The sequence below is a fragment of the Periplaneta americana genome, chromosome 10, assembly GCF_040183065.1.
Source record: "Periplaneta americana isolate PAMFEO1 chromosome 10, P.americana_PAMFEO1_priV1, whole genome shotgun sequence".
NCBI classification, from domain to species: Eukaryota; Metazoa; Arthropoda; class Insecta; order Blattodea; family Blattidae; genus Periplaneta; species Periplaneta americana.
In genome coordinates, this window is record NC_091126.1 from 42799091 (window position 1) to 42822160 (window position 23070).

The 23070-nt window shown below is 35.6% G+C and overlaps 1 protein-coding gene across 4 annotated transcripts in view; it reads right to left on the reverse strand.

Annotated features, from left to right (window-relative positions):
* The window catches only part of LOC138707614 (progranulin-like), an 83560-nt gene continuing 60490 nt past the window's right edge, over nt 1–23070 (reverse strand). For all 4 annotated transcript variants that reach the window (XM_069837274.1, XM_069837275.1, XM_069837271.1 and 1 more), the window contains exons 10-18: nt 21115–21299; nt 17818–17911; nt 17537–17715; nt 14422–14515; nt 14156–14334; nt 12891–12981; nt 9718–9896; nt 4734–4837; nt 1–1383 (exon numbers count right to left, since the gene is read on the reverse strand). In XM_069837274.1, coding sequence (XP_069693375.1) covers nt 4769–4837; nt 9718–9896; nt 12891–12981; nt 14156–14334; nt 14422–14515; nt 17537–17715; nt 17818–17911; nt 21115–21299 — 1070 coding nt within the window. In that variant the 3' untranslated portion in view covers nt 1–1383; nt 4734–4768. The remainder of the gene's footprint in view (nt 1384–4733; nt 4838–9717; nt 9897–12890; nt 12982–14155; nt 14335–14421; nt 14516–17536; nt 17716–17817; nt 17912–21114; nt 21300–23070) is intronic.

The window sequence follows — 23070 nt, forward strand, 5'->3', positions numbered from 1 at the left end:
TTCAATCAAATATTAGAAAAAATTTATTAACGTAATACTTAAGTTCGTATAAAGTAGTATAAAATTTGTTTACTATGTTATATTTTTACAATATAATAGAACATATTTTTTTTTCATGTAAGGGCCGCAAGAATGTGTCATGAAAGCTTTGCAGAATATATTAGAGACATAATTCCATTTACTGTAGTCTACTACTTGTATTTTACATTATACATTGAGTCTCTGCTTTCTTCTTTAAAGTTGTTACATGAAATATACCATAAGAATTTATTAAAATCAAGCTTGAACATATATGTCATTAAAAATCTTTTCTTTATCAATAACAATTTTAATATTATTTGACATTTAAATCAAAAGACAGAAGAAAGCAAATATTCTGGCCCATTCTTCATAGAAAATATCAAATAAAAAAAAATCACAAACATTTCAGTCAAAAGATTGGAAATCTAATATTCCCACAGTAATATTTCTAAATGAATACATGAAATGTAATATAAAAATTCTGTGGTAACTATTCTCATTTCTCATTTGTACAGTAATTAATAGATTAGTGTTATTCTTTCGATATGTTACACAAATTAAAACCTCACAAATTTTAACTGTAAACAGATTTTATTCGTTGTATGGTATTTTTAAAGCAACTTAAAGAATATGAAACTATTTGCAAAAAAAAAAGTATACATTTAGAAAGATAAAAATAAATGCAATTATTCTGTTCATGTTAAGTGAGAAGGAAGAGACATAATTCAAGATACCACTTTCAAACATTACCATGCCGTCCATCTGCTAGGCATAATATTAATTGTTAATATTACAGATATTATTCTGTAGGACAAATTATGAAACTTAGTTTTTCACATTACACAAACACATCAACCAGAATATTAACAAAATAATCAATACAGTCTTAAGCTTTAATAGTCGAAAAACATTATGGTAACATTTACATTTCCATGATGTAAAAATTTTCCTATACTGCAGATCTCTGACAAGACATGTAAGTGATTGGTAATATTACTGGTATATGAAGATTCTTCTCATATGTAAATGCTATTATATGAAGATTCATTCTCGTTTTTTACCACCTTTCTATACCAGTATGTATGTTTTGGGATGTTTAATAAGCAACATACTTTCATATATTTTCGTCACAATCATAGCTTCTGATTTGATTAAATGTACCTGCAAGTTTCCTTCTTTAATTTTCACAACGAACTTGATAACACTGCTCACTAAACATTGTAAAAAAAATATATATATATATGCATATATGTGCTGTCCATTTATGACCAGAAGCAGTCTCGGTTTTCAGCAAGTATTCTAAGGAAGATCCATTATATTAGTATCCATGAAGGCCAAAAATCCATGTATGCAGCATGGAACCTACAACATACACAATAACATCTTAGCACTTGAGCAGATTAACTTAAATTCAGATAATTCTTATGAATTTAAAATGAAACAGACACAAATACATTAATGCACTACCGGTATTAGTGAAAATACTTCATGAACTTCTGTAATGTTAGTTTTAAGGGATTTTTGGGTCTCTTTATTGCCTACTAATTGTTGAATATTATGCACTATGATCTGGACAATGCACGAACTGAAGAACTTTGTAAATAGTAATCAGATGAATTAGCTACTTCTGTGGTGAGATTTACTTATTTTCATTAATTGATTAACTAGCGGACTTACTCGTGTTAATTACGTAAGATCTGTGCGGCTTACAGCTGTTTCAGTGCTTCACGCACCATCCTCAGAGCCTACTAGATCTCAGCGTCATCTCGAACTTCTCTGCCTGTTATGTGGGTGTGTTTGATTGTTGAAAGGTGTTGAAGAGCAGAGTCAAATAGTGTGTGTGTACTGAAATTGATCTGTGTGTTGAGAATTTGATCGGGGTGTGTTTTAGTGTGTTTGTATATTTCGTATTGTTCTAGTGTGTTGAGTTTTTGGTCCTTGGGTTGTATGTGTAGGATTTCCATGTCCGCATTTATGTTATTGTATGTATAGTTAGCAATGGTTATGTGATTGGCGTATGTAGATGTATTGTGTCCTCTGGTTATTGCTTTAATATGTTCTTTGTAACGTGTTTGGAATGATCTGCCTGTCTGTCCTATCGCAACTATTACATGTGAGTTTGTATACACCTGTGTGGTCGTATGGTGCGTGAAGCACTGAAACAGCTGTAAGCCGCACAAATCTTACATAATTAACACGAGTAAGTCCGCTAGTTAATCAATTAATTATATTCAAGTATTAAAATTAGTGTACACAAGATTCAAAATGGATTATCAAGACATTTCTACTTATTTTCATTAACGAAATGGTGTTCGCATATGTTTGTGGATCCAAACATGCACAGTATGTCAGAAACGTGCTGATGAAGCCTAAGAAATCTGACTTCTGGAAAATGTGAATAAAAACCACACAAACTTCTTTCTACTTTTATATTTCACATTCAATTCACTATCACAATCTACATCCACAGTGGATCGGTCTATGATAGAGATAGGGAAAGAATAACATAACAGTACTTTCGGAACAGTTCCTAGAAAAGAACAGTTCCAAAAAGGAACAGTAGGTCGGAATACTGTTCCAAAATAACAGTCGAATTTTCTGATGGACTGTTCCTCATGGGAACTGGAGTGCTGTACAACATACAAATCAACCATCTTGTCTGGAACACTCCAGATACTTCATCAGAGACCATAACAGTTCCAACCAAAATGGTATTGAATGCACAGTAGTTCCTTCACATGCGAGTATTATGGGGGGGGGGGGCGAAATTTTTAACTCCAATGAATTTGTAGGGTGCGTTTCAATATTATACAATCAGTCTGATTGGCAAATCACCTTGAGTTACGTCGTTTGCTATTAATGTAGCAACAAGAATAAAAAAAATTCAAATTGTAAGATTGTCTATTGTTATTATTTTTATTATTATTATTTAGTCAACTGTAAGAAGACAGGTTTGAACCTCATAAGTGACACCAATAAAGCATCACTCATGAGGCAATTAAGCCAGGATGTAATTGGGTAGAGTGACCAGGTCCTTTTTCCCCTCCATTGCATACATCGCTAACTAGTAACATACTACACTAATCAGACTTCATTATTAATATTACTATTATTATTATTATTATTATTATTATTATTATTATTATTATTATTATTATTCCAAAGTCATTGTTTTATTATATCCAATAAAGAAACATACTATTAAAAATTTATACAGCATATTGTTGAGTGTTATAAATTTTGTGTATGGTAACATAACAGTGCATATGTAGCCCAAATAACCTTAATGTTTATTACAAATAAAATTATAAACCTTTAATATAGACTAATGTCAGATAGTAGTAACATTCTTTATTTAACAGAAGGAATGATCAAACCATTGCAATGTTACATAGTTTGTATAAATTACTGCACTTACACCTGTCGTGGTTCGAATTGCATTATGGTCTGAGATTTTGGAAAGGAAATTAGTTCCGAAACAATATTTCGGTGATTATTACATCATGTCAGATGCTTGCTGTTATTTCGGAACTGTTCTTTAGAATTAGTACCTTCTTGGAACCAGAACACTCGGAAAAGTTCCGGAATAAGAATGACTTTTCCCTCCACTAGGCTATGAAAATCTTAAAATCCGACTCCATATGTCCAAGTCTTGAAAAGGTGAATCAAATTCTTCTTGAAGGAGACAACGACTGTTGAGACATACTACATCTACTGGGTGTTCATTTCAAAGCGTGTCATGACGTCACTGTTGATGAGTCAGCGATTTGAAGCGAGTTTCAGCATTTGTGTCAGAGAAGTTGCCTATTAATCAAGGCGTTCAATCTGAACTTGAGAATGTGTACGGTATAACTTGAACGTCGTAGCAACAAATGGCGGTCTGTACGGTCTGTGTGCTACCATAACCTCTTTCGAACTGTGTTTTGTGCGGCCAAGTCGTACGCAGGGTATTTGTTATCATCGGTTGTGTACGGAAACATTCCACAACACAAATCAAATGCTCCATGTCCATGTTGATCATCGAAGTTAATGTCAACAAATACGTAAGTAATCGTCTTAACCCTCTCCACATATCCCGACAGTAAGAAAAAAACTCACCTCAGTACGTGTTTCCAAACAGTTCACATTCCTGCCACTACAGGTGTTACTGTACGTATTGGTAAGTACTCTTCTGAATGAACGCCGTACTTGCTAGGCAACTTCTCTGGCACATAAGTAATACACCTCTGCGAAAGTGTAGGAAGATTGAATTCTCTAGGCTCATCGACTAGCAACATGACGGCATACAGCGAGCCATGATACACTTTGAACTGAACACCCAGTATTCAACATGGCAGCTAGTTAGCTTCTGCAAAAAGTCTCTAATGAACGGGAGATAAGGTTGCATAATGCCGAGGATGAAATAATGCCCACTTGCCCTGCATGCGAGCAGTGTTATGTGCCTGCGCCCTCTATCGGCCAAGATGACGATTACCGGTATAGATAATAATTGAAGAGATGAAAAATAAAAGTGAAGTAGGTAGTTTATGGAAGAAAATATAAACAATTTTAAAATTGTAAGGTCAATGTTCACATTTATAAATTCAATACTGCAATATAATCACACAATAATATACTACATTAACATTTCAAACAATATTATATCAAACTCGTCTAATCCCATTTACATTATCGAGACATTACATTCATAAAAATCAATTTCTTTTACTTACCGAAAAAAAAAAAAACAATAGGTAACAATCACAATCTACGCCTCTGGAGCAGTATGTTCAATTACTTGCAGTTTTGAAAGAAAAACTTCACCATAATCGTCATTCTGTAATCATAAATAACATTGTCAAAAAATTAACAATATCAGAAAATGTCAACTATTAAAGTGTGATGGTCTGCAAAGGCTTTGTACAACAATAAGGCTATCATAATCTCCTGCAGTGGCTGAGTAGTCAGACATTCAGCCTGTCACGTAGGCAGTTAGGATTGGAGTTGCAGTCTGACCTGGGATTTTTCATCGTAAGTAAATAAGTAATAATAATAAAAAACAATAATTTAATTATAAATATAATGATATAGAGTAAACGACTTTAATAAACACACACTTTCAGAAATTTCGAAAACCTCATTACTTATCAATAATAATAACAATTTTACTTGATCACAAAGGAAACTAAATATGGATTTTGTGACAATCCCTAGTGGTAAGCTGAAAGATATGAACAGTTCGTCTGAAGCAAGATGGTTGCGTATCTGTGTAATAATATTCTCTATGTCAGCCAAATATTTCCATAAAGGCAGAGAAAATGTATCCTGAAATATTCACTACATATGAAGTGAGAGACAAAAGCCTTAAAAAAAAATTCTCCTCTTCTCTAAATTTCAATGGTCTATTGATGACTACAAGCTCCATAAAAACTGCTGGCTTTGGTTCAGAGAATCATAGGCACAAATGAAATGATTTCCTTAGGGGCATGATAGGACAATGAAATATTTTAATTCATAAATACCTGCCTAATGAATGATGACTTTGGATAACTGAACAACATATACGAGAGTCATTCCGAAAGTAATGCTTCCTATTTTTTATGTTGACCTGTCACGTCTGAGCCGGATGTTAGTGGCGTTGTAGTAAAGGTTGAACCTTCATGCTAATGTTCTGTTAGTTTGGTTGTCATGCAATAGAAAGCGGCAGCAGGACAGTCTACCAATCTATCGAATCTGACATAGAGGTGCATAAGAAATTGAGATGTGTTACTGAATTCCTCACTGCCGAACAAATTACAGCCATTGATATCCATCAACGTTTGCATGCGAGCAAAGTAAGACTGTGAGTAGTGCATTTCAACAGTGACGAAAATGGCAGTCTTCTGGGATAGGCGAGGTGTGATTCTTCTAGATGGCCTAGAGCCTGGAGAAACTGTCAATTCGGGCTAAGCTGAAAGCCTGAATTTCCAGTCAGGCCAGAGAAGAAAACCTTTCACTTGCAACCCAATAAGGCCAGGCCCCTCACTAGTTTCGTGACAACTGAGCAAGTTGCAAAATTTGAATGGACTGTCCTATCACATCCACCATATTGTCCAGACTTCCATGTCTTTGAGCCTATGAAAGATGGATTACGTGAGCAGCAAAATTTTCTAGACAAGGATGCTGTCATCGCAGCTGTAATAAAATGGCTTGCCTCTGCTGGTTCTGATTTTCACGATCGTGACATGCAGGCTGTTGTTCATCGCTGGCAAAAATGCATAACGAATGGTGGTGACTATGTGAAAAAATAACTGCATGTAGCTGAAACCTTCCTCTATTTAACTGTGTTATTATGCTCTGTGTATGTGTTGTAGTTTTCATGTAAATAAATAGGAGGCATTACTTTCGGAACGACCTTCGTATATTCTTATCATGAGCATACGAATGCGCCCACATGCATAAAAAGACAAATACATACGGGCTATTCCATATGAAATAGATCAGTAAAAAAACCTCGCATTTTTTTATACTCTAATTTTTTCCCTATTTATACAAGGTGCTGAGGAGAGTGCATTTTCAAAAATATACTATCGAAAGTCAAACGGTTTTCGTATTGTTGAGCGACAAATTTAGCATATTTTATAAAATCAAGCCTCTGTCAGCACTCAGAACTCTGGAACCATTTACTGCAGAACACTGAACGGGAGCTCATTTTGAAGCTGACATTTGGTAGGTTATGTTAAGAAGTAATCCTTATTTTTATTGTTCACAGAAAGACAGATAATCTGATTTTACTTACTTTTAGGCTTTTTGTCCATTTGTAAAAATGTAAAAAAAATATTGAGAAAAAACCTTGCATTATTAACAGGGATTCGACATTGTTTGCTTAGTGGTATGGCAAAAAGTTTCGAGGGTATTAAATAGATTATTTTTACCCGCCTGGACTTGAACGGCGCAGTACCACATGCATTGGCCGAGAGCTGAAGATAAGCAAGTGTTGGGCGTCATTTTACTCCTGTGTTTATGAAAACTTGTGATAAAGCTAGCCCAGCTATGAGCTACTAGAAGAAACATCACGTGTTTGTCTCCTGGCCTTGCTTGTCTCGGCTAGCTCCCGTCTCACAGTCAGCTGGTTAGTTCACGTGCGTACTATTTATTTTCTTTATTTGATATTTTCAATACTTTCTTATCAATATGCCATCAGTAAAAAATATGTGTTTATTTGTACTTTCCATGGGGAATCTAACTATATATTTTTAAAACATTTTTTCCTTGGCAAAGGCGTCTTAATGAGGAAAAATCTAAATTTCTCCATTTCCATAAAAGGTAAGAAAATCTGTTTATATGTCAATATAAACTTTAATTTCTCAGCATCAAAATAAACCGTGAATTTGATCATTGGGTGAAAAGGTTTCGGAGCTACAACAGTTTAAAATTGCTAATTTTATGAAAATACGATAAATTTAAATATTTTTAATTTACACACTATGAAGTTCTGATGCCTCAAACTTTGCACAAAGCATTTTATCACAGTTCTCTACGTATAAAAAAAGTTTCATTGTATTTAGAAATTGTAAGGTCAATTTTCTCTATATTTCGGTCGATTTGAGATGGAATAGCTCATACGTTTTTTTGTACAGGAGGAGGAGTCTGAAGGTTTACACCACAGCCCGTCTTATTGTTTTACCACTCCTGCCCTGTGAAATATATTTGTCACAGAACATTCGCGCTCTTTTACGAAAAGAGTATGCTGCACCATGAACTTAACCCACGCTATGGCAATGATCATAATGACATTTGAATAAATTATGGAGAAACGAGTCCAAGGTCCATCGTCGAAAATTACCCAGCAATACTGCTTCACTTAGTTGAGGGAAAAGCTCGGAAAAAACCCAATCAAATAACTTGTCCCAACCAAGATTTGTACCCAAGCCCACTGGTTTCACAGTCAGATATGCTAACCATTACTCTGCAGTGGTGGGCAATACATACCTACACATACACAATGAAGCAATAAACATTCATTATGTCCTCTGAAACCTATACATTGGTTAGTTAAGTAGAGTAAAATGTCAATTATATCAAATAAACATTGCTGATTTTTTTAATGACATCCTAAGATTCTAGTGTGAGCTAGACAGCTGTGCCATCAGGGATTCTGTGGGGTACTTCATGTTTGTCCACTTCGCAATTTGTTATTACTTGTATCATTACTAGATGTAGGTTGAATGGCATCATCTCCAATAGGCCTAATAGCTGCTGCACCAATGCTTGCACTATTGAAGGGTTCAGAACCATAGTGGGCCAAGCGCCATTTATTAAAACCGTACAAAACAAGGGTTAAAATGAAGTTATTACCATAATTCAATGGAAATATATAGCAAGTAATATAAATTATACACATTCAAACTAAATGATATGTCAATCTTCATTAAACTGTGGTATTTACTTAACTTTAACCCTTGCTTTCTCCGTTTTTAATAAATGGCACTTGGCCCACTATGGCTGTGAACCCTTCTATTATTAGTAGTATTAGCAGGTTCTTCATCATAGATCAGATTGGAGAATGCTGCGTTTGCAGTGCATGACCTGCTTTTGAGCAGAAAACTATGAATGAATGAATTCCACTTTATTTATTCCTTTAAAGAAGGAACGGATATCTTGCGAATTCACTGTCACATGAAGTTAGTTGAATGAACTTTCTCTAGAAAATGTTCCAGGCTTTACTCTATTCCTTCTTGCCCATTCTATAAAAAATAAATCCCATAATGAACACTTATACATAGAAACATAACGTTTAAGTAAATGTTGAATTGCATATTCATTTGTAGAATTAGGTTTTCTATTTCTTCATACCTAATGTTAAAGAAAGACAGCAGCCTACATCACTCTGACCTGTAGGAACATTGCCCCCCTTATGCCCCCACACCGTATCTCCAGCTATGCACAAATCAAATCAAACACCTATATCTCTTTCATAAGGAGCACAAGGCATTCACAAAGTGCCTCCATCGGACCCTATTTGTAGCCAACTTCTTCACTTCGCTCCATGTTTTCCCCTCCCTAGCAATTTCCTCCAAAACTGTTCTTTTCCATGTATTTTTTGGCCTTCCTCTTGTTCTACTACCCTGGGGGTTCCAATCCAAAGCCATTCTTTCTGAATTTAGATACTATTATAGTCACAATCATGCCATGGTATGAAAGAAAAATTTCACAACCTCGAGTGGAAATCGAACCTGCGACTTCCCGTTCTCCGGTCAGGCGCTCTACCACTGAGCTATCGAGTTCGTCTCACGCCAAAGGCTTGGAATTATCCTTTCATACTGGCGACTCTGTTATAGAGTACTGTCCATAGCGTCTGATCTAGTCAGCACTGCTTATGGGTTGAAAGAAACTTTACAAATATAATCTCTATCTTACTATGTTTGTTGACGTATACACGTCCGTTGATGTGACATATTAATGAATTTAGATACTATTATAGTCACAATCATGCCATGATATGCTCCATCTTCTTTCTTGATTGTGTGCCCTATCCAATTCCACTTTCGTCTTTTGATTTCTATTGTGATTTCTTCCTGATTCATTATCTTCCATAGTTCTGAGTTTGTGATTATCCACCTATGCGCAAAACTAGAAAATTTAACTATTCAAACAAGTCATTTCTATGCCCTGGTGTACCTAAGAGAATGGTCCAGAAATCTAGTTGAACAAACATGACTAAAAAAATATACAAACCTTAATGCAAAAACTACCAGCACACTTATAACCCTGAGGACAACAACTGCTGAAGTCATCACAGCATACTGCATGCTCTGCTGGACAACAGCCGTAAGATTTTGGACTTGTGTGACAACACGTCTGTTTGTCTCTACAGCTGCTTCCATCAGGACAGTGGATGTCAGCAACCACTGTGCCTAAAAAGATGAACGAAAAACGTGGACATAACACACATTCAAACTGAAATTACTATATGAGAAATTCCATGTTGAATCGAACACATTTTAGGGAAAATTTAACGCACTCTTTTTAATGTCGATATTAATGCAGAAAAGAAAACATGAGATATGTAATATTTCTTTTGTTAACTGAGTAATTTTTAAAGTCTTCATGATTTTTTAAAAATTGAAAGAAAAAAATGACACTATTTGGCACACATTTCTTCAGTTATTTCGAAATAGTTCGAGAAGTTTTTATCACAGGAAGTTGAATGTTGACTCAAATGAAAGTCAATTAAACTATCATTTATTTAGAATCAGCTTACTTTTGTATGAATCCTCAACTTACCAATTAATTATAAAAAGTCGAAAAATATTTAATCTCAGTTATGACCCACTATACACTAAGCATTTGTGTATTTATTATTGCCAAAGAATCTAACTTAAATTCCGCACAATTATCAAGATGTCTCAGGATGGAAATGCTAGGGGCTTTTAACTAAATATTTATTTTCTCTTTCTCAGCAATGGGCTGAACTTCCTTCCACTATAAGTTTATCTGATCTCGTTGCACAGTGTCAACAAGTACACTTGAAGGTCGAAGAGAGAATGGTATTTGATAAACTGTTTATACCAATGAACATTACACATTTGTTAGTGAAGGAATGCTGTTTTGGTTTTCACAAAGGTGGTATAATTTAGTGCGAGATTTGAACATAAATAGAGTTAGTTTCTTTGTGGTGATTAAGTTCTAACTATAAAATTGAACAATAAATGTCAGGAGCCTCGGTTTGATGTCTGTTTTAACTCTTTTAATTTAGAAAAGCATGGAATAACGTGCGAAGAATTTAAGAAGAGTGTTACCAGTTATGCTTGAAAAGATAAACAGAAAAGATATTCAACTGAATCCACGTCTGAACATATGTCACTCTTGTTGCGTATGAATTTAAAAAATATCTAGTGCTACAATTATTGTGCCAAGAGATGAAGGAAATTCCAAGAGGTTCACAGACATCGTCTGTCCCTGGTCCATCAAAAGAATTAGGCAGTGATGAAGTTTTAGAATCACCAATGGAAACGAAGTGTAAAAATGCTGAATAAAAAATCTGAAACTGCTCGGTGAGACCCCAATTAATGAGTCAATGTTGTTAAAATATTCAATAGAAAAAAAAAGAAGGTACAGAATATTATAGCGAAAAAATATTTCAAGCAGAAGAAGATGACTGCGAGAAGAAGACGGCCTTAATATTAATTATTAGATAAACTAAAGTAAAGATATAATGCCACTGAAGACAAATTAAAAAAATTAGGATTCTCAAATATTTGCAGACTGGTCCTATAGAAGGATTCAGAGATATTTTGATACTTCATTCCATATAACAGTAGCAAAGAATGTAACAGGACATATTTCGGCTCCAAGTATAAAATTGAACAGGTGTTTACCCGCAGACGTGGAGCAGAAAGTAATACAATTCTACGAATTCGATGAATTCAGCTTCATAATGCCTGAAAGGAGGGACTATGTATCAGTGAAGAAGGATGGTAAAAAGCCACAAGTACAGAAAAGACTGATTCTCTGTAACATGAAAGAAGTGTTTATAAACTTCGAAGACAACAATCCAAACTGTGAAATGTTTTCTAACTTCGCGGAGCTTAGACCAAGTCTGTGTATTAGCTGGGGTAAGTGGTACTTGATCTGTCTGTGTGTGTGTATGCGTGTGTGTAAAAAAAAAGGGTAAAGGTATCCCCGTATCATGCCATGAAGGCACTTGAGGGGCATGGAGATAGAACCCCATGCTTTCCATGACCTCGGCACTAGAATGAGGTGGTGTGGTCGGCACCACGCTCTGACCGCCTTTTACCCCCGGGAAGGACCCGGTACTCAATTTTATAGGAGGCTGAGTGAACCTTGGGGCCGTTCTGAAAGTTTGGCAACGAGAAAAAATCCTATCACCACCTGGGATCGAACCCCAGACCTTCCAGTTCGTAGCCAGCTGCTCTACCAACTGTGCTACCCGGCCGCCGTATGTGTGTGTGTAATTCATCAAAATGTTAAACTCTTGTTAGATGGTAGACACATTTCAGTCCCTACTGAATCAGCCTCACAACCAATAAAATATTATAAAGCCTATTTGGCCCGAATCATCTGCAACAATTACATGAAATTACATCAATTACAGTCTAGTGAGTGTCCGGAAACATTGAAATTAATTGAACAAATACAGCAAATTTATGAGGAAAACGTGCCTGAACATATAACTTATAAGGACAATGTGTTTCTGTGGACAGGTCTTCATTAGAAACATTCCATACGTCAGTTGACAAATTCTTAGAAAGGCTTGCCAGTCAGCTGCCAGTGCTGCTAAAGCAATCATGTATTGTACAACAACAATCAAATTCCTGAAAGAGCAGAAAGTAGGTTTAGACGGACACTTCATAATCATGTGTGATTTCGCTGAAAACCATTACTTTGTGATTCAAGACCCCATTCAAGGGATGTACTGAAACAATGGCCAAGTTACCATTTATCCATGCCTTATTTACTATAAAGTAAATGCTTATATGAAGCGCAAAATTTTGTAGCTATTTGGGGATGTATAAACCCAGAAGCCAAATTTGGGCCACCTGAATTTTCCAAGTTCCTTTATAACATACTGTGCATGCTAAGTGCAGAAATTTGATGCGAACAAATATAACTTCGTTCTGCAAAGGAATTTTTACATTTGTTTGCAAGAAATTTCTGCACATTTAAAGAACAAAACTAAAATTCTTTAATTCATTTATTATCATAATACACTGCGTTCCTAAATTGCCTGAGCATACTGGGAATTGAATCAATGGCTTTCCCAAAACACGCTATGGGGGGGGGGATATATATCCCCCCCCCATATATTGGGAAGGCTTATGATTAAATCAGTGTTTCAATTGGCATGGAATGTCTCATATTTGACAGCTCTGTCAACTGTAACTTACCGGAATGCGAGTCATTGATTTCTACTATTTGCCTTGAAGAAAAATGAGCCTGAGTAAGGGACGGAGTGTGCATAGGAGCAGGATCAGTGGCCTGAAAAAGAAACAAAAACACAGGTCAAAATGCAAAAATGTCAGAAAGATATTCATTCAGTACAATGTTATAAAAAATTTAATTACCTATGAAATAATAATAAAAAATTGGAATATGTATACTCTGAATCTATTATCTTTCTCAAATTTCTCAAATGTATCACTAAATTTTATGATAATTACATTTTCATTTTGAGAACAAGAATCAAATGAAGATGTTCTATACTAGGGGGTGGGAAAACTGTGCCCCACAGGTCAAATACCGCTCTTCAATGTGTTAAATTAGATCTGGGGAATAAATAATTTTTCAATGGATTTTTTTTTTTTTTTTAATAGAAAATGTAAATGTATATGAATATTAGACAGAAGTTGGCAACAGCCAAGGCTAACAGTAAATTAAGGACAAATTTCACACTTTATTGTTTGTAAAATATAACACCTTGTATGGCTGGTTGATCCTCACTCAGGTAAAGATTTCATCCTTGCAGTATAGCTTCCATTCTAATGCTACTCATGGCTCGGTCGTTGAGTTCTGTTTATTTATTTATTTTAGTAGGTTATGTTACGACGCTTTATCAACATCTTAGGTTATTTAGCATCTGAATGAGATGAAGGTGATAATGCCGATGAAATGAGTTTGGGGTCCAGCACCGAAAGTTACCCAGCATTTGCTCTTATTGGGCTGAGGGAAAACCCCGGAAAAACCTCAATCAGGTAACTTGCCCCGACCAGGAATCGAACCCGGGCCACCTGGTTTAGCGGCCTGACGCGCTAACCGTTACTCCACAGGTGTGGACAGTTCTGTTTATCTCTCCTCTCAGATTATTCTATCACAACACTAAACCAGCAATTATGTCAGGACACAACATATTGTTCCCTCGCTTACATGTAAATATCGCCTTGTGTTCAGATTGTATTTGTAATACAGTATCTGATTTGCAAACAACAGGTAGTGCTTCTGAGAAACGGAAAGTTGACGCGGAATATCAAGCATTCAAAGATGAGTGATAGTGAAAGTATTTTTTTCACATCATACAATACTAAGCCAATCTGTTGCAACTGTTTTTTTTTTTCTTTCTAATTTTTAAAGATGAATACTGGTTTTCAGATATGTGATTCTTTAGCAGTATCCAGAAATCTAGCTGGACAAACATGACTAAAAAGAATATACAAACCTTAACGCAAAAACTACCATCACACTTATAACCCTGAGGACAACAACTTTTGTAGTCATCACAGCATACTGCATGCTCTGCTGGACAACAGCCGTAAGATTTTGGACCTGTGTGACAACACGTCTGTTTGTCTCTACAGCTGCTTCCATCAGGACAATGAATGCCAACAGCCACTGTGCCTAAAAAGAGGAAATAAAAATATGGATGTAAGAGCACACATTCACACAGAAATCCTATATCTGATAGCTTCGTGGACTGTAACTTACTGGTATTTGGGTAGTTGATTTTAAGTAATTTCCTTGGAGAAACACGAGGTTTAGCCGAAGATTCAGTGTGTATAAAAACAGGATCGTCACTGGCCTGAAAAGAAATGATTCGTCAAAACACAAAATTATCAGGTCTTGTGGTGCTAACACCATTACTTTGAGAGTCCTATAGCTTGCATTTATTAGAGCAAAGATGATTTATTTCTGCGCAATATTGCGTGGGTCTGCTTAAAGTGATATTAAGAAACTACAAATGTTAAAATATTCTGCTCTGAGAATAAGCTTAGTCTATCTACAGTAGCTAGTGTGAAAGCATTGGAAGTAGAGCATTTGGTTGAACCATTTTGAAGGACACAGAAGAGGTAATGTCTGGAAGAAATACTTACAGCTGTTGACATTAATGGCTAATCACCTCAGCTGTCAATTGGTATTTGATATTGCCATTTGCCACTCAACAACACCCAGAACAAATTAAGTTCTAATCTTATTATCCTGAGTCTGAAAGCGTCCCAATATTTGCCATGAATCACCATAAACTAGAGAGACATCCTTGATTTTATTGGAACTGCGAATTTCATTTTGCAAAAAGCAATAAACATTCAATTGAAATTAACAGACCTAAATGTTACTAATACTATATAATACATATATTGATCTTAACGAAGGCACTAGAAACATGACAGTTGATGGCAAATATTCCAAATCAGGAGCTGGCTACTATTGTCAGGTTCTTTATACTCTGTGAACTCACGTCAAGAATGAGCATAGAAATACTGGTCATTAATGCAATTAAATCAGCTTTGACATTCTATATAGCTGTGGTTTCATTGGAAATCTGCATCCTGTTTCCATATCTTATATTTAATTGATTCCATTACAATCAGCTTTGGATTATTCATTTTGGTCGTATTGAACGAGATATCATCATCATCATCATCATCATCATCATGTCCACACCTGTGGAGTAATGGTTAGCAAGTCTGGCCATGAAACCAGGTGGCCCGGGTTCGATTCCCGGTTGGGGCAAGTTGCCTGGTTGAGGTTATTTCCGGGGTTTTCCCTCAACCCAATATGAGCAAATGCTGGGTAACTTTCGGTGTTGGACCCTGGACTCATTTCACCGGCATTATCACCTTCATCTCATTCAGACGCTAAATAACCTAAGCTGTTGACAAAGTGTCGTAAAATAACCTACTAAAATAAAAATAAAAATAAAAATAAAAATAAAAATCATCATCATCATCATCATCTGCAGATCAAGTATTCGATCCAAGTGCATTCGTCACGGTCTCCTGCCAATGCTTCATAGGACGTCTCAAATTCCTGTGACCTTGTGGCACATAGGACAGGATCTGTTTAGGTTTTCTGCTTGGGACATCTGTTCTACATGTGATTTCCAATTTGCAAGATATTGCTGAATGTACTTGAGATTTGGATCCATGTTGAGGTTTATCATGAGACATTAATTGTTAAACAAACTTTAAGGAAGTCACTGTGGCATAGAAGATAATGAAATTCAGATAAAATGATAAAAATAAAACTGGATTGTAACATTGTTCTCTTAAGAAGTGCAAATCAATTGCAGTGAAAAGATGATGAGTAACCTTCCTAATCACATATAACAGATTGATCAGCCTAATGAACTTTCAAGGCAATGAATAATTTCGAGGGAAAAATTGTTCCGGGGCCAGGTATCAAACCCGGGACCTTTGGTTTAATGTACCAACACTCTATCAACTGAGCTACCCGGGAACTCTACCAGACACGGATCCAATTTTTCCCTCTATATCCACAGACCTCAAAGTGGGCTGACAGCTGTCAAGCATCCAACGTTGAGTGCACACTAACCCTGTGTGACTTAAATTGTGGCTTTCTGTTAACGAACAGTGACGTGTATTATGCAAATCAAGCTTTCAGGTATAACTCCCTGTAAAGTCAAGCAACCAAGCTTGACAGCTGTCAGCCCATATTGATATAGAGAGAAAAATTGGATCGGTGTCTGGTGTCTGGTAGAGTTCCCGGGTAGCTCAGTTGGTAGAGCATTGGTACGTTAAACCAAAGGTCCCGGGTTCGATACCTGGCCCCGGAACAATTTTTCCCTCGAAATTATTCAAATCAACTTTACAGGGAGTTACACCTGAAAGCTTGATTTGCATAATACACGTCACTGTTCGTTAACAGAAAGCCACAATTTAAGTCACACAGAGTTAGTGTGCACTCAACGTTGGTTGCTTGACAGCTGTCAGCCCACTTTGAGGTCTGTGGATATAGAGGGAAAAATTGGATCGGTGTCTGGTAGAGTTCCCGGGTTGCTCAGTTGGTAGAGCATTGGTATGTTAAACCAAAGGTCCCGGGTTCGATACCTGGCCCCGGAACAATTTTTCCCTCGAAATTATTCAAATCAACTTTACAGGGAGTTATACCTGAAAGCTTGATTTGCATTTCAAGGCAATGTTTATCAATTTCACTATGCTGTCATCTAGAGACTGCAAAAGAAGTCACATTATAACCCTTATGGAATTGCATGGAGTAATGATAGCTTCCATCTAGCTGTCGTTATCAAAAAAATGTCTTTTCGACAGTGGAGGCTCTGGTGGTGATTCTGTTGTTATCTTTCCATATCACAACATGGGAATGGCTAATCTCATATATGTGAGGTGCTCAGTGCACAAATGGCCTAATTCATAATAATGACAGAAAAATAAAAATTGTTAGATTTTATCTAACAGAACAAGTGATTGCATATTATGGTGAGTACTGATGGTTGATATTTTCCAATTAAATTCATGGCAGGAATGCCCAGTACTGAAAGCAAGAGAGATATCCAGAATTATACTTGCTAATGAAGAGATTCTCAAAAGGATCCTCAGGAACAAGGCCTTTTGGAAATGGAAGTGCAGAACTATAGGAGACATAGAGCCATTGTTGTTTTTGTTTCTCGTTGCTTGTAGACAGAATTAACAAGTAAATAAGTAAATACACAAACAAGAATTGCTGCGTTTTGTTCATAGCAACAGAAATTTGAAATATTCACATAAGCCATTCCTAATGTCCCTGTTCATCTAACACAATGATTTAAATACCTAGGAGGACTAACAGGACTCTGAATACAAACCTTAATGCAATAATCATCAGCGCACTTATAGCCCTGAGGACAACAGTGCTTGTAGTCATTACAGCACACTCCATAATCATTTGGGCAACAGCCATAAGTATTTGGACTTGTCAGACAACACGTCTCATGGCCTGTACAGCTGCTTCCATCAGGACAGCGAGTGCCGACAGCCATTGTGCCTGGAGAAAAGAGAGAGAGAGAGAGAGTCGAAAAATATGGACGTGAAAAATATATTCGCAATTAAATCCCTACTTCTGACACACCTGTAGACAGTAACTTACTGGAATTTGAGCTGCTGATTTCAAGTAATTTTTTCGGAGAAACATCAGTGTTGGTCAGAGCTGAATTGCGCACAGGAAAGGGAATGTCACCAACCTGAAATACAGCAAAACTCGCCGAAATGAAAGATGTTAGAATATCTTTATTACGAATACAAGTTATTAAAAATGTAATTTCCTATGAAATATTTAGGTAACATAACTGGTACACTATTCTTTGAATCTGTTAATAATTTCAAATTTCGCACATGTGCCACTAAATTGTTTAAGAATTACTGGTAGCTCTGCGTCTTGAAGTACATGAATTATACAACGACGAAATATTTCGAAGTTTATGGATGAAACGAAAATTTTCTATAATAATGCTCTATACTCGTAATGAGTCCTCTGACTGAGGTTCTGGCTGATATGTACAGTAGTGGCAAAAAACCGGACCGACCGTTGTAGCTGATTTCAGAGCCTTGTTCACTCCAGAGCACGATAGACTGGTAACTAAGACTTTCGTGGTTCGAATCCTGCGTGGGAAGGAAACTTTTTTTTGTTCGAATAATTTCGAGGGAAAAATTGTTCCGGAGCCGGGTATCGAACCCGGGACCTTTGGTTTAACGTACCAACGCTCTACCACTGAGCTACTCGGGAACTCTAACCGACACCGATCCAATTTTTCCCTCTATATCCACAGACCTCAAAGTGGGCTGACAACCGTCAAGCAACCAACTTCGAGTGCACACTAACTCCGTGTGACTTAAATTGTGGTTTTTCTGTTAACGAACAGTGACGTGTATGTTAGAGTTCCCGAGTAGCTCAGTGGTAGAGCGTTGGTACGTTAAACCAAAGGTCCCGGGTTCGATACCCGGCTCCGGAACAATTTTTCCCTCGAAATTATTCAAATCAACTTTACAGGGAGTTATACCTGAAATCTTGATTTGCATTTTTTTTGTTCCTTATTCAAATTTGTTCCCAATACTTTTCGATTGCTGGTAAAATTCATGTTCTGGGAATATTAAGTTAATTAAGTAGTAAAATATCGCTGCAATCGAAAAGTATTGGGAATAAATTTGAATAAGAAACAAAAAAAAAGTTTCTTTCCCAGGCAGAATTCGAACCACGAAAGTCTTAGTTACCAGTCTATCGTACTCTGGAGTGAACAAGGCTCTGAAATCAGCTACAAGGGTCGGTCCGGTTTTTTTGCCACTACTGTACATTTATTATCAGGCAGTACATCTCACGTGACGATGTGTGTCAGAGAAAGAACATTTGGACGGAGTTACGCAATAACAAACCAACTAACAATTTGAAAAAAAGTGAGATGTTTGCACAAATGTGTTGATGGCAGACTAATTTAACTCGGAAAAAAATCAAGAATGCGAAATCTGAATTTTGCTGCTATTTATAAGCAAAAATTCGTTTATTGCATAAAATTCATTTATTTATTTTGCTTTGAAATATTAATTCAACTGCTGGTCTCTTATCAAAAATCGGTTTGCCTTTTTTTTTTTTTGGTATTATTTGTGCTATTTTTTGTAATAGTTAGTATGAATGTTATAATACTTCTTGCGTAAAATGTTTTATAAAAAAAAAAACAGATTTTTTTCAGGGCCAATATCTGGAAACAGGTCTTTAGCACTTGGTCTCTTATTGCATAACTCCGTCCAATTGTTTGTATGCACCTGAAGTCTGACTAGTGTAATAGGTAGGCATAAACATGTATAATAAAATTCCAAGCTCCATAATAAGTAGTAAACAAAAGAAGTTTAAAAGCATAGTCAACAGGTTGCTGCTGCATCATATGCAATATACTGAATTTATGTCTTTAGATCTTGCATGAAAGTGCCTACTAATGTGTAATTGTGAAGGCATATAGGTCGTTATTGCTGTTAAGAACATTTCTATTATTATTATTATTATTATTATTATTATTATTATTATTATTATTATTATTATTGTTGTTACTACTACTACTACTACTACTACTACTACTATTATTATTATTATTATTATTATTATTATTATTATTATTATTATTATACTATCTTAGATACAATTCTTCTTAAATCATGTCAGCAGATGTCCTGCAATAACAAAGCTACAAATTCATAAATATGCCTATATTATAATCAGAAACTAGATTAAGACCTAGAAATAAGATTGACGAAGCCATGATTTGTAAAAATCTTTATGGTGAATAAATTACTATTACTATGTAGCTAGTCGGCGATGTATGCAATGGAGGGGGAAAGGAATTGGCCACCCTACCCCATTATCTCCCTACCTAGTTGACTCATAAGTGGTGCCTTGTTGGTATCACTTGTGAGGTTCAGACTTGTCTTCGGACAGTTGACTATACAACAATTCGTAATGATAGCCAAGTATTTCCATTGGGAAAGGAAGTGATATTTTGACAAATTTAGCTGGATATAGATTAGAGACTATAGGGTTATAGAAAACTTATTGTTTTAAATAAACACTACCACCTAACCATATGGGAATATTAATAACTGCCAGCTCCATAAGCACTGTTCAATGGCGATAATTCCTCATGACATCAACATTTAGGCAAACAAATATATGAAATAGCAAGAAAATTCTTACAGAACATTCTTGTAAAGATTTCACTTTTTGCTCAAAGAAGGCAGTTTGTGATATCAATATCCAAAAGCAAAGTAGGTAAATCTTCTTTCATAAGTTTCGCATTTATGCGTTTATCACACTAGCAAAATCCCTACATTTTCCATATTAATTTACCCGTTATACGTTTTTCGTTTATTCTTTTTTTTTACCCCTCTACTATTGCATGCATTTTAAATTCCTGGAGATATGAAACATCAGTTATTCGTTCTAAAAGAATATCCTGGAAATTAGGTTGCCATAAAATTGTAATGGATATCTGAGAAGTGCTATGCGTCAGGAAAGATTAGGTTTAACACGTCAATCCATCAAACAGTCCGTGGCTAAGAACTTTGAAGTAATATGCAACTTTGCCAAGATCAAAGCAAGAAGGAATGAGATTCATGGTTTGAAAAATGTTACCCATACGTTTACAAAATTTAACCAGAAATAAATTATGAATATTCATTTTTGTACTTAAATTATATTTTTAATATACACTGCGTAGGAATTATTCCGATATTATAAAGAGTGCACTTTGTAGAAAACAAAAGTGGTGGGAGGACAGTCGTAAAATATTTGCAGCATCTTCCAAGTCCCTAGTTACGCCACTGGTCATTCCTATGGCCATGCTCAACTAACACAATGATCCAGATAAGAAGCAGAAATAAAACGACTCTGAAATATACAAACCTTAATGCAAGTATCGCCACCACCAGAGCATTTATAACCCCGAGGACAACAGTGCTTGTAGTCATTACAGCACACTCCATAATCATCTGGACAACAGCCATAAGTCTTCGGACTTATCAGACAACACGTCTCATGGCCTATACAGCTGCTTCCATCAGGACAGCGAGTGCCGACATTCACTGTACCTGTGATTCAATTCAATTCATATATTATAATCCACAGGTGTTAGTCAAAATTGTATTTTTGAAATGTAGATGAAGTCAAAAGTTATAAAATATATACCGGTACTGTAACATAATAAACAGACTATTGAATTTACAGGCACAATTCAACGGATCAGTAAAAGATGTGAGAATGGAGGAAAATTGTTAATTCTGTTGTGAACATTTTATCTTGAACCATCAGAGCTTTCAGATAAGAAAGCAATGAATTGTCCATAATATATAAACAGTAAACTCCCTTTTAATACAGCTGAGACTAACAGAGGATAGATGGAGATATGATTAATTACTTTTATTAAAATTATTAATGTTTTAATTAGTACTAAATCTATCTTGGTCCTTAACAAGAAACACCATAAGGAAAGAAAATATTCTTACAAAAAAGCTCAACATTTATACATTTTGGAAATGCTTTTTTGCACGATCGTGTTTTTCGTTGCATTTACAGTTATTTTTGTTAGGCCTTGAAAGTTAGAGAATTCCTACACAGAAACTTGTTGCTAGGGAAACCATTCTTCATAACATAAAACTACACTGAAATAGACTCAATGCAGTGCGCTTATTGTTACTTAGTTATCATTACAGTGTAGTTTTGCGAAGGCTTTGGAATAATATTGCTCTAAATTTTCAATGCAAAATATATTGTATTTGCAATTTTAAATATATGATCGTGCAAAAAATGTTGTATAATACACGTTTATGCTCGACCATGCCGAAATGTAGTAATTATACACCTGGTAGCAGTCCTTTAATGCATGTCATTAAAGTACACCTATTCATTAAAGTTCAGGATTTCGATTATTCTCGGATATGCAATCGAAAGACAATGAGGGAAACGTCACGGAGGCTGGAAATCCAATACTGTCGCAGAAGGTTATGTTCTGTTACTATAATAATTAGCGTTAATTGTAAATAATATTCAATTAAATTCAATTTGTCATCTCGTTTTTCAATTCTATATCAATTTCCAGGTCATATCAAAATTAGTTCATGTTATTCTCTTGATTATATCAAGGTCAATGACATTATTGTTCCTCGGAAAAAATAAATACTTTCGCATCTGCGCACATCTCACAATTTACGAGCTATGCACAAGGTCACTTCTGCTCTTTGGTCAGATGCGAATAAAATGAATACTTCTGAATAATTTCAAGTCAGAAATATGGTCGAGCATAAAAAGTCGTATGAAACTTGCCTATAATGGTAATTAAGACGCTCGTATGAAAATTATGAAACTCGCTTGCGCTCGTTTCATAAACAAACATACTCGTGTCTTAATTACTATCATTATAGGCTCGTTGCATAATGTACTATTGTGAAATGCATTACAAAATCTCGGAAACTGAAAAACTCGCAGAAAACTCGCTCTCCTCGTTTTTCAAACTTTTCTTCGATTTGGAAAAAGCACTTCCCAATCTTGTATCCTAATATACTATTGCATGGTGGTCTTTTATCCAGAACTGTGATTAACACTAAGACTTTGTTTAACAAAAATGGAACATATTTAACATATGAGTTACCCGGAATATTACTTCATATTTCATTATACCAAATGCTCCATATATGTCATGGAACATAGAGAAATATTGCCTCCCAAAGTGTGCCAGTCGTTAATTGTCGAGGTTCAAGGGCATATGTCGGACATTGCATACATGCGTGCATACAGTTCACTTTAATCTGTTGTGAGTTACTGAAGGGATTATTCAATTATGCGTAATGTAATGCAAGCTAAATT